This window comes from Vespa mandarinia, chromosome 9, assembly GCF_050613455.1.
Source record: "Vespa mandarinia isolate Hongniang chromosome 9, ASM5061345v1, whole genome shotgun sequence".
In the NCBI taxonomy this organism is placed as follows: domain Eukaryota; kingdom Metazoa; phylum Arthropoda; class Insecta; order Hymenoptera; family Vespidae; genus Vespa; species Vespa mandarinia.
This window is the reverse complement of record NC_140818.1, coordinates 1,211,740-1,225,000: the sequence shown is the minus strand read 5'-3', so window position 1 is coordinate 1,225,000 and position 13,261 is coordinate 1,211,740. Positions and strand designations below refer to the sequence as shown.

Here is a 13,261-nt window from a genome sequence, read left to right as displayed (position 1 = left end):
ATACTTACGTGTAAATATTTAGTGCACTTCACTGAAATATCACTTCGTTCATGTACGCAAAACACGTATTTATCTACTTAATAATCATTTGATTGATAAATTTCCATAGAAAGTTAGAACGCGAAACGCGTAGAAAAGAAAAATAGAGAATGAAAGAAAAAGATGCTTAGATGATAGTCTTTGGTATTTAGGATATTGGCAATTAAAGTACCAACTTTCAAATTGGATTTGTCAGTTTGTTCGATTACGTGTCATCGAATCGAATCTACGAAAGGCACTGTTTTCTTTTATGAAGTCTTTTTCAATTCACACAGCTCATTATCGCATTTAGTTGAATGACGATCGAACGAACGATCAATGATGAACACATATCGAGAAAGTGTTTATCGACCATTAATTACACGGACTGGCAGGTTGACTACTCGATAGTTGCATCATTATCGGTTGGACCGAAAGAACCGGCGAGAGAACAGGCGAGCCGGCCGCGAGCGGTCTCACGCTATCTGGATGATGATGATGATGGTGATGATGGTGATAGAGCGCGGAAGCATAATACTGCTGTTGTTGATGATGATGATGATAATGATGATGATGATGATGAGCTTGATAAGAGAGACTTTGGTACCCACTCGGTGTCGTTTCTCTATTATTATTACCGACGCTATCGCAACTGGCATTACTACTGCCGTTATTGCTGTCGTCGTTATTATTACTATTATTATTGTTGCTGTTATTGCTCCCTGAGGTACCGTCGTTATTCTGCCGATGATGCAATTGACTGTGTTGCTGTTGCTGTTGTTGTTGCTGTTGATGATGATGATGATGGTGACGATGGGAAAGATCGTGGTAACTAACGTTGTTGTTGGTAATGTGATTGTTATTGTTGTTGTTGAGAAGAATGTTCGTGCAAGCAGGTGAATCAGGAAAGGAGTAAGTGGTACTTGGTGTGCCATTCGCAGTGACACCAATCGATAAAATATCCTGGACAGTGTGAGGACTCGGCCACTGAAGAATACCAGCTGTTGTTGCTGCAGCTGCCGCGACCGCCATTGTTGCTGTCGTCGTCGTCGTTGTAATTGTTGACACTGCTGTTACTGTTGTTGATAGTGCCGTCAGTGTTGCGGTCGTTGCTGCTATCGCTTGGATCTCACCACTGGTGTATATCAAGGATGCTGACGATGACGTGGACAGCTTGATCGCCGTTGACGTACCAACTGGAAACGCAGCGGTACCAAATTGGTAGGAAGTTCGTTTCGTATATGTATAGGCCGCGCTTCTATCAGGACGGAAGAAAGAGGTGAGACTGTTGCCTGACATCCCGCGAACTCACTGCTAGAACTGAATGTATACTACAGGTTTGCGATGGACGCATGTCGCTTCATTCATTCGCTCACGTTGTAATTTAATGGTGAACTCTTCTTCGAACTTTCTTTTAGAATAATTTGATTTCTTCTAAAAAATGTTATTTATACTTCTAAAAAACGTATAAATATTTTTAAAGCCACTATAGATATCTATCATCTATGTTTACATTATATTACATTTATCATACTAATTAATCAAACGTCAACAAAATTCATTTCTAATCCGTGTAAATCTGTATTTAAGTAGGTATCAACAGTTAGAGCTCTTATTTAAAATTGATAAATTGACGAGATGGGTACTTACGAAATTATTAATATCTCTACTTTCCTGTGCAATTAATCACTCATGTTCGGATTAGACTAATCTGCTAAGTACTTAGTCAAATACCCAATTGATCGAGCAGTTAATAAGAACTCAGAATATTCTTCAAATAGATATATCCTGACAGGCGATAATGGAGGCTTTCATGAAAAAAATATTCATCTAATCGTGGCAGTATACCGACCTTGATGGTGATGATGATGATGATGGGTCGGCGAAGGCGTCGCATGATATGGTGCTGGTGGATACGGAACAGGACACAGTGCTGCACCAGCGGCAGCCGCTGCGGCTGCATAAAGATGATGATGATGATGAGCTGGATGATGCGGATGATGATGCATCGTCGTGGTAGCTCCAACTTTGTTCCGTAGTATCCTTGATATGCTCGAAACCGATGGCACGTTGTATTTGTCGCAGACACCGTCGGACAGGAGACGGTCTCTTATTTCCCAAGCAAATATACCAGGGTCCTTAAGTTTAAGTTGCTTTATATATTGTACGACTTTAGGTGTGGTGACACGTGGCTTGCTTCCACCGATTGCACCAGGCAATATACTTCCGGTTTCATGGTAACGTGCGAGTATTTTACTGACGCATCCATGGCTGACTCGGAGTTGTCGTGAAATGTCGCAGGGTCTGATGCCCAATTGAGCTAACTCGACTATTCTCAAACGTACTGCGTTTGGTAGTGGTCTGCCGTTCACAAATACTCCACCCAATTGGTTCACCTCGCCGTATTGTTGTTGCTGTTGTTGTTGTTGCTGCTGTTGTTGCTGTTGTTGTTGTTGCTGCTGCTGATGCGGATGATGATGTTGATGCTGATGTTGATGCTGATGCTGCTGTTGCTGCTGAGTGCCGATCTCGCCAGCGCTTTCTGTGAATAAATAAGAAAGACAATTTTTTGTAGGTCCCGTTATAAATATTGGTTTAAGTTTCATTGTATTTAATGTATTACCTAGGAATATATACATATAGGGATATATATACATGATATATAATAAAGTAAAATAAACGTTATTCTTCCGATTGGCTTTTTCAGTTTCATTCAAAAAGAGAAAATAATGAATGCTTCTTGTTCGTTAAATGATATACACTCGTTTCCTTCACACTTATCAACGGTTCTATTCATGAAGAGAGCCGACTTTAATGTGGATTTCTTTCGATTGTCTCGATAACTAAGCGAATTAATTTCTAGAAAGAAACTTCAAGACGCATCAGCGGACTCGGCAAGGATAGTAATTTTTTGCATTACTTGAAGACAAATCGTGTCCCGAAAGTTGTTTATATTTTGGCGTATATACTCAAAGGAAAATAATATTTAAGTAAGAAAATGTTATATCAATAAGTCACTCTTAAAAAAATACAAATTTTTTTCTTCTTTTCATTTTTTCTTTGAGAACTAAAAGATATCAATGAACACATCAAATACATCATTAAAGTAGGTATCTAATTTCGTCTCTGATCCTTTTCTTTTTCCCCTAAGATCTTTCTAATCTTATTCGTTCCGTTATCTAAATGTTCCGAAATCGATAAGGACGACAATAAATAACAGCGATAATGATATATACATACATTCTTATCCGTGGTATTAGGTGTATTCTACCTTCTGCCATGATTACTCGTTTTAATGAGATGCAGATGTACAACGTTTGGCAATGAGGTAACTCAGGACTGTACGAGACTCGCGTTAGTCCGTATCGTCTTACCATAAAGCTTAATTAGCAAACGGTTACCCCACGCACAAGGAATCGTCCCTAGTCACATTCCAAATCCACCAAAATTCTATTTCTCCTGATTAACCGAACATGTAGCGATCTTTCGAGCAGAAACGACAGGAAGCTCTATCTTTAAACCAGAAAATCTTCACAGTTTCTCTTTTTCCTTTACTCTCTCTCTTTCTCTCTCTCTCTCTCTCTCTCTCTCTCTCTCTCTCTCTCATTTTCTCTCTTGGATACACATTCCAATTATGTCGAAAACAAGTGACACATGTTCCCCCGATTTTCCACATAAGTATATTCTGTTCATGTAGAATGTACGAATTTATAGCCCCAATATCAGCCCCTCTTCCTCTTCACGTTCCATTAGAGCCACAAAGTCAATTCAATTTGTATCTTAATGTTCGAAATTCGTTTGACATTTCGTCATTGAAATTGAATACTCAATGGATATTCTGATGGATTTTCAATGGAATTTCTTCATTGTCATCTCATCTATGAACTTTTTTTTGAAATCAATTTTATGAAAGGCTATATATATATATATATATATACATAGTGAGAGAGAAAGAGAGAAAAAGAGGTATATATATATGTAGAAATATATTATTTTATTTTGTTAATAAACGTCAGTACTAAAGGAAAGAGAATGGGTAACATACGTATGTAAGTGTATTTTATGTGGACATTTATTTCTACGTCTATTTTACGTTTACTTGCTCTTTCTGTGACCGCCATGTTTGTTTGCTCTCCCACGTGTAAGTACTTACTTAGGTACTACTTGTTCCATACGAAAATGTTTCTCTTACATCTTTCGATTTTGTTAAAAGCACATTTTTTCTTTTCTTCCTTTCTGTCTTTCTTATTTCTTTCGTACCTACTTAAATATTTTTCAAAAACCAATCAATTTCATTTCTTTTTCTCGTTTATATATATACACAAATATATATATATGTATATATATATATGTATATATATATATGTATATATATATATATGTATATATATATATATGTATATATATATATGTATATATATATGTATATATATATATATGTATATATATATGTATCAGGAAATATAAGGCGACTTTGGGTAAGCTTTCGAAGAGGATACGATAAATAAGAAAAGGTCGACGTAAAGGGAACCCTTTTGGGTGCCTCCTCTTATTCCTGGAAAAAGAGTTTCGTCGGAGGACGGAGCTCTCGAAGCCGCCGAGGGTCAGAGGGTAGGGCTGGGTAGAGTTCAGGGAGAGAAGAAGGAGGGCTTAGGGAGGGATGAGAGAAGGTTGGGGAGACCGTTTTTGCGCGTCAACTGCATCGTCATTTTTTTCTCTATCTCTTTTGGCCCTCGCCTTTTAATGACGATCCTGAATCTCCGTAAAGCAACGCACGGTACATTAAACTCGCTGAGTGATTCCCCTCTACCGTCGGGATGCTGCTGGACCGTATTCCTCTTTCTCTCTTTCTCTCTCTCTCTCTCTCTCTCTCATTTTTTCTTTTTTCTCTCTTCTTACTTCTTCTGTGCGAGACCATTCGCATTGACCCGATTGTCTCAACGATGATTCGCTAAAATTTCTAGACGTCCAATGTCATCGTTCAATCCGAATTTCTTATTCATTTCGATAATTTCTATTTACTATTTTACATTTTAAGTGACGAATAATAAGATTTTTTAATCGATAATCTGTTTTTAATCGACAGTCTGTTTGGACAGACCTGTTTTGTAATTTCAAAAATTATTGATCTTAGTTTGGAGAACATATTGCTATATACCTAAATTAAGTTATTATGCAAAATAGATACTTGTTATTACTGTATAAATTATCCAGTATATTAATTATATATTAATTCTATTAAGTACTAATTATTATAAAACATATTATCTAGTCTTTATAAATTGTTCTCCATTATTATTGCACATGTGTGAGCGTGCGTCGTTATTTATTTTATTTAAGATAAAGTACTAAAAAAAAAAAGGAAAAAAAAAGAAAAGAAAATTGGAAAACGAGATGTATTGTCGTTAAAAGCCGTCTCGCATCTCTTCCTTCATCTCGATAAGCGTTTACGCACACACTGAAGAGAGTTAAGTCGTGGCCTTCTTAAGTCAAATGTACATGTATTACACGAGTGTAAAATGACTACACGCGTCGGAGCCTTTGAGCACGACCATTCATCACCGCTCACCAGAAAAAGTCTAATAATATTACGCGATCGTCTGTATTTACATGTGTGTATGCGTGTATTTGTTAGTGTAGTGAACGTGCGGATGCGACGATTTCTATCCTGTGAAAACACATATATGAGTATATATGTGCATCTGTATATTCGTGTAAAATAAGTCTAACTCGGGCTTCCATAGAACGCATTCGTACGATGTGCTCACTCGATCTTCTACGACGAATTTGTTCAGGTACATCCGTTATCACGAGCATAGTTTATCGACTTAGAATTTTATCATCATATTAAACAAAACGTATGGGGAAGTACATTTTACGTTTAATTATTGTCTATTTGTTGTAATCATTATTCAATTGAAATAATTTACATACGCGTATATATTTATTAAATTATACATATGTATAATATATAAGATGTCTATTAAGAAAAGTATGAAAAATAAATGTTAATTTATAGTAAAATATATTTTATATAGATACACTAATTGTATATTATATATATATATATATATATATATATATATATATATTCTTTTTTCTTCTTTTACATATAATTTACATGTATATATCTACTTATTAAATTATACAATATTATACAATATGTATAATGATATGCGATTGTTAGGATAAAGTTAGTTTAAAATGGCGATTCTTTCAATATAACTATTTAAAATTGGATAAAAGGAAAATTTATTAAGATGGAGAAGAGAGGAGGAAAGAGAAAGTGAAAGATAGAAAAAGAGAGAGGAACCCATAGGCGTAGATAGAAGAGTGTAAATGCGGAGAGTGTAGGAAAAATGGGCGTGCACGATCTCACGTGATGGATGTCAGTGTCACCCGTTGAACATATGTCCCCGCTTATATGGATGCTCGAAACGCGGCCGGTGTTTGTCTACCATCTAACTCGCTAATTATCGAGCCCAACTTGCCCCTTTGTCGGTATATCTTAGCTTTTATAGAAACGAATCTTTGATTTTGTTTTCACGATAATTCGTTCGCATGTGTCGTTGATTAGTAGTTCGCGCATCTCCAACCGCATTTAACATTTTTCTTTAATTTTCGCATAGCTTTTTTAAAATCGTTGATGGCGATTAAAAAAAATTTTTTTTTTAGACCGTCGACATTTCTCATTGAACGATAAATGTCACTCGATTATTTATAATCTCCTCATTCGTGATTGTACGATGACAAATATAAAATTTAGCGGAGAAATTTGAAAATCCATTATTATTATATTCGCACATTTCTATGGTGTCAATTTCTAATGCCAATTCATCTATTGTTTATGTATGCGAGTATTCAAAATAGCACTTGTCAAGTCTCATCGTGTAAAATTCATTATTCCGAAAGATCTTATATATTGGGAACCGGCCAAATCGTTGCGTTTTTACTGTGATATTCTTGACAATAATACAAAAGACATTTTCGATTGACGATAGATATGATGTTCTTCGAATGATACCTACCTATTACTAGATAGGGTATTAAAAATGACATAAATCATATAACAGATATCGATGTAAAAGAAAACGTTAATTACAATGGACAAATTGAAAATTTGTCTTTACATGTACAAGAAAAATGTGATTTTAATAAATTAATTATCGACTATATTTAAGAAAGCATTTTATTTATTCCTTCCTCCTTTCTATTTTCTATCTTCGTCTCCCGTTTCTATAACCCTCCCTGCTCACCTAAAATATATCCGTGCAAAATATATCCCGCATGTACATACGTTGGATTGGTGTATTCGTGTGCACGCGTGTTGGTAGCAAGCTCGCATCTGGGATACGCGATGACAGTGGTACCGAAATATATTCGATCGAGGAACAAAAAACTTTCGTGCCTCCGACGAAACTTATTCCTTTTTCCTCGGCAGTCAAAGTGAGAGCGCGCGTTTCACATTTCGGTAAAGAATCCTTGTAGTTCGATCCGCGATACGAGTTTGGCTTTTATGACGAGTCAACGAATTCTGTCAAATTTTCAGATAATTTCAGACTTCATTTATCAAGATTTAAATATACATTTTAATGTTCTATCAAAATTTTATTACACTCAGTTAACATTTATGTAATAAAATTATATATTATTCCTACTTCTCCCATTGAATTATATCAATTCCCGCTTCTTTTTCTGTGTTAACGTTAAACAATTTTTTTTTATTAATATCATGATTTTATCACGCTTTTCATTTAATCAGGCAAATAAAAATTATCTTCATAGACTGAGACTCATCTATTCCTTGTGAGTCATCTTATTATTTCACTATAATAAATCTTTAGAATGCAACATTAAGAAACTCGTTCTCTTGTGGCAAGTAGCCAATCGTTGTTCACTTATGAGAAGTCACGAGACGTCTGTGCAAAATTTCATTGGTAATCTAAGCGAGGGTGCAATATAACGGGCACGTCAATGATTGAACGAAAGAGTCTTTTGACGTATGACACGATGATAGTTTGGTACGTTACGCGTTTAATAGGACGTGAGGAGTACGGATAATTCATAAATACCTCGGGATGTCGCATTCATTTGTTATTTCTCATGTTTGGATGGTATCACGATCATCCGAATAATTCGTTTTCTTGTTTTTTACTATGAAACATTTATCTAAGACTTTGTATCCGACTTTATATGATAAGCCATTAGAAATGAATAACTTAAATAATTCATTAATTTCATTAAAAAAAAAAGAAACAAAAAAAAGTCTCTTACGAATACGAATTAGAAAACTAACAAATTTACAAGAAATATTTGGACTATGTCAATACAATAGTATACATACATATTACAGTAGCAGAAAAGAACGTAGCAGTCAGAAATGGATTCCAAAGTTAAAACCTGAGAATTCTTCGGGAGCCAACAGAAATATTTGCGGAGTCCTTTGTCAACGGGATTTCGACCATTGCCTGCGTGCACTTTAAAAGCCACATTCCTTGTTTAACCGACACAAATATTACTAATTGAACGTTAATAAATCTGTAAACATGTTCTGGTCCCACTGCGGAAAGAACTCATTGAGAGTTCACCTGGATATATCTGCTTTGTCCTTTTGAATTTCCCTTTAAATTGGAAAACTTTCATCCCAAATGGAAGAACAAAAGGAAAGACAATACTTAATACTATAATAACGAGAGAAAGAGATGAAAAAGATAGAAATAATCTTTTACAATCTACTACTATTTCTTCCAATACTTTTTGAAAGAAATTCGAATGACATAAACAGAGAGAAAGAGAGGGAGAAAAAGGGAGAGAGAAAGAGAAAGAGATAGAGAAAGTTTAATTTCTTATCATTGCAAGACACGAATAGATAAATAGGTGAATGAACGACTAAACTGTAGAGTCTAAGTGATAAATCCAAAGGTGAAGATAACACAATACTAATAATTTATAAAATAATAGGCTGTAAAAATTTAGTGACTAGTTTCTCTCTCGACTAAAATTTTTTAGTTCTTCTCGGATGAATATCTTGACAAGTCCCTTTTGAATATTCGAATCCTCTATCTTGACCGTACGTTTCCAATATATCAAACTACGTATCGAGGTCTTGAACTATAGTCGCGACTGCACGTATGTGGATGTATTGGTGTCAATGACTTCGAAGATTCTTAACGTCACAGAGGAAAAAGCGGAGGCTGATAATGATAATACTTTTAAAGCGTTCATCATCTCAAGACCCGATGTATGTATTATTTAGCAGAATCGTTTTAATATTGTAATCGTCGATCTCTCTTATTAATTCCCGATGTTACCAAGCCGATTATGCATGACGAACGATTTTATATAATTATTATCTATAGATAAATAAATCTAACAGAAAACAATTTTAATGGATGATGGACTTGTCAACACATTTTGCCAGTTAGTATTATTAATAAAATTATGCGAGTAAAGTTACATAATGTTTCTCTGTCTCTCTCCCTCTCTCTTTCTCTCTTTCTCTCTCCCTCTCCCTATTTTTTCTTTCTTTCTTTTCTTCTCTCTCTCATTGAATTAACACGTTACACTCAACGTATCAAAATGTTCAAATTAACACATCACGCTCACATGTAGGTACATATATTATACTATATTCCGCAATATAACGCGTAATTATTAAAGAACGATTCTCTGGTTCACTTACTACTCGTATTTCGTTCTCGTTCAACGACGACCGATGAGCTTAAAAAAGACTGAAAGCCAGCGATAAGGAGTTGGCAGGGCATCCGGGACCCACAAGGTCAGAGGTTGCCAGAGAAATGAGTACAGCAGGCATACTTTCTATGAATGAACCAAATCACATTCTCTCACGTATCTCTATGGTATTATCATTATCAGTGCATATATGAGTTTATACAATGTCTTTAACGTCCTAATTTGCCTAACAAAAAAATTGAACATCAGGCTAGGTAGACAAAGGTAATGATAATAAAAAAAACAGCGATAATATTATAATTAATATTATAAATCTAGCAGATTAACATAATTGTCATCCACGTTTAATTAATTTCCATGCAAAAAAAATAAATCAATTTTATTTTTAAATATAGATAGGTACGTAGTAAGTAAGTAATCTAATGATTATCGCGCACTATAATTTTCTTTGTGCAAAAATACGAAATGCCTAAGAGAAAAATACACATACGAATACAATGATAATATACACGCAATATAAGATTTCCTTTTCTCACATTTATATTATAATCTATCCGACGATGTGTGCGAGTGGCGCCAAAGCGAGTCATAACATTGTATCGCGCTGCTTTTAATTTCTAAGGGAAATAGGTCGAAATTAATTGAAACGCACACCTAATTTTTTTAGGATCGATTGTCTTTCCTTTCTCTCTCTCTCTCTCTCTCTCTCTCTTTCTTTCTCTCTCTCTCTCTCTTTCCCTTTCTCTCTTTCTTTTTAAATGCAATTTATCTATGTAACTTCGTTTGAAAAGTATCAAAGAAAATTGAAAATATTCATGTTGATCGATATTTACAGAGCGAAAGGTAAAGCAAAAGTTTTTAAAATTCCATTTTTAATAAGGAACACTATTCTTTCTAAAATATTGTTCTCTTCATTATTCTCATAAAGCTTTACAGATAGTTACATAAAAAAAAAATATAAACTGAACGATTTTTCAACGTCATAAAAAAAATAATCGTCACATACGATCTACGAGTCTTATCTCATACATAAATACATACGTGGATACTTAAATGTCAGAGAAGAAAATCTATTTTCATTTCGAGCACATCGAAAAGATAATAAATTTTGGAATTACTGTTTCGACGAAAGTCTTACAAAAGGTAACACGATATTCTCCTTCCGTCGAGTGCAACGATCCATTCAATCGTATATTGTGTTTTCAATGATACTTCGACGTTTCTTCGCGATCTTTAATATTTTCAAAGAGTTTCAATAAATATAAATTTATTAAATAAACAAGTTGATATATATATATATAGATATATATAGATATATCATAATATAAGCAAGTGAATCAATTAACTTATAAATTTATTATCGACGGACTGTTGACGAACTAACGAATATTTAAAATAATGATATTTTTCGATAGGTATAAACTCCGATCAAAGTAAAATAACTTCCATTGGATCAGTTTATAAAGATACCCTGGGTTTGTTTATGAAACAAAACAGGCGACGACAGTTACATTTTTTCTCATTGTCTTGCATATTTTAAACGAAACTTTCCCTTTTCATATTATAGACGTACATCTTTAAAATAGACGTATCTATGATATACATAATATAATTAATCATCGTCTACAATTCACATCGTCACATTAGGAACAAAAGAACGCATGATTAAGATAGAAAAGTAAATAAATAGATAAATAAATAAATAAATAAATAAATAAATAAATAAATAAATAAAAAAGAAAAAACGAGAACTATCAAAAATCGATCGAGTTATATCGATTATAAGCTCACCTAGGACGATCGGATCCATCGATACGCGCGAGAGAGAAGGCCAGGTTTGTGTCCGTCGGCTACATAAAATATTCTAAGATCGATCGATCGATCTACGATCTCTCTCTCTCTCTCTCTCTCTCTCTCTCTCTGTCTCTCTCTCTCTCTCTTTCTCACGTTCTTTCTTTCTATCTTTGTATCTCTTTTTATCGACAGATAAAAAAATTTGTCACGAGATTCGAATCTCTGTACCTTTCGTCCGCATTAAAATTTGTTAACGGCAAAAGCGTGAAAGCACACATATGCACCAAACACTGTGCGGATGGAAACGCACACGCGACCGGCGGCGCGTCGACGCGTTACGCAGAATTTTCGCGCGCGCGGAAGCGTGGCGCAACGCGTGGCGCAACTTGAAATGGCGCAATGCCGGGCCACGCACTGAACACCAACGTCTATCAAAGTTATATTTCTTTCTCTTTATTGTTTATATTTTTTGTTTATACCTGCGTGTATATGATCGCGAAATTCTAAGAAATGTGTGTGTGTGCACACGCGCGCGCGTATATATATATGTGTGTGGTATGTGTATAAGAAAGGGAGGGAAAAAGAGAGAAGAGAAAGAGAAAAAGAGAGAGACAGAAAGAAAAAAGAGAGAAAGAGAAAGAGAGAAAGAGAAAAAGAAAAAAAGAAAGAAAGAAAGAAAGAGACAGATAGACCAAATAGAAAATAATTAACCGCGAAGCAATGATGCGCGGTTCGGCCTTCACAGCCTCACACTGACTGCCCCGACAGATTTACCAGAGCAGAAATAAGAAATCTTCTCTCGACTCTCTCTCCTTTTGCCGCTTAGTCGTGGTGAAGGCAGGCCAAACACGCCGATACGGCCCCCGCCAAATTATTTTCTCTCTCTCTCTCTCTCTTATTCTATCGAGATGCGTTCGTGCGCGCTTCGTCAAGCGTGCAATATGCTCGACCGTGAAGGTCCCGCGAGAGAGTGGCCACGCTTAAGGGGCGTGGCCAAACTCGCCACGCTTGCCGAACTCGCACGGACCATTGGCGAGTGCAGTGCGCCGTGAGCGCCTGTGGTCGACGCCTCTTCATTGTCCGTTCCTACCCTAGAAGTCTCTCTCTCTTTCTCTTTCATTCTCTCTCTCTTTCTGTTTGTGTGTGTGTCTCTCTCTCTCTCTCTCTCTCTCCCCGTCTGTCTGTCTCTCTCTTTCTCTATTTCTCTCTCTTTTCCTCTTTTTCTCTCTCTCTCTCCCTTTCTCTCATTCTCTTTTCTTGTCGCTCTGGTCTGACTACATAACTATTCGAAAGACACCCTACTTACTTACTCGTGCTCCCTCCTCAGAATCGTTTTCCACCCTGTTTGCTCCGTTAAGATGATTCCTTGCTTTTTTTTTTATTATTCATAACAAGTCCTCTATAAGGTAATTTTTTTTCTATTTTTGTTTCTATGTCCGACATTTTCGTTTTCTTTTTAATGCGATACTCAAACGATCTTGATGGATCTTATCGTCTTAGGAAGTTTCTTTTAGGCATTTTTTTTTATTAATTTTCAAATTTAATCGATAGTAATACTTGTAAAAAATGACACTCTTGATTAATAGATAATTTTAGTACGTCACTTATTATGTAACAATTAATATTCAATGAAAAATTTTTTTCAGATTTTGATTAAAAGATGATTTGATTGAAAAATGAAAATTCAATTATTTTTATATAGAAAGATAAAATTTATAAATTGATTTAAATTATAAAAATTCATTTACGTCGTTAG

At 35.2% G+C, this 13,261-nt stretch overlaps 1 protein-coding gene across 5 annotated transcripts in view; it reads right to left on the bottom strand.

Annotated features, from left to right (window-relative positions):
- Positions 1–12,246, bottom strand: part of LOC118446572 (uncharacterized) — a 14,466-nt gene extending 2,220 nt beyond the window's left edge. For 3 of the 5 annotated variants that reach the window (XR_014982588.1, XR_014982589.1, XM_035877394.2), the window contains exons 1-4: positions 11,503–12,246; positions 9,701–9,837; positions 1,871–2,560; positions 1–1,214 (exon numbers count right to left, since the gene is read on the bottom strand). The exon at positions 1–1,214 is cut by the window's left edge. Coding sequence is in view for 1 of the 5 variants with exons in the window: in XM_035877394.2 (XP_035733287.1) it covers positions 394–1,214; positions 1,871–2,560; positions 9,701–9,782 (1,593 nt within the window). In the remaining 4 variants the exon portion in view is untranslated. Of the gene's footprint in view, positions 1,215–1,870; positions 2,561–9,700; positions 9,838–10,247; positions 10,329–11,502 lie in introns of all 5 variants that reach the window. The other 2 variants (XR_014982590.1, XR_014982591.1) reach the window with 2 other exon arrangements.
- Between the last annotated feature and the right edge of the window lie 1,015 nt (positions 12,247–13,261).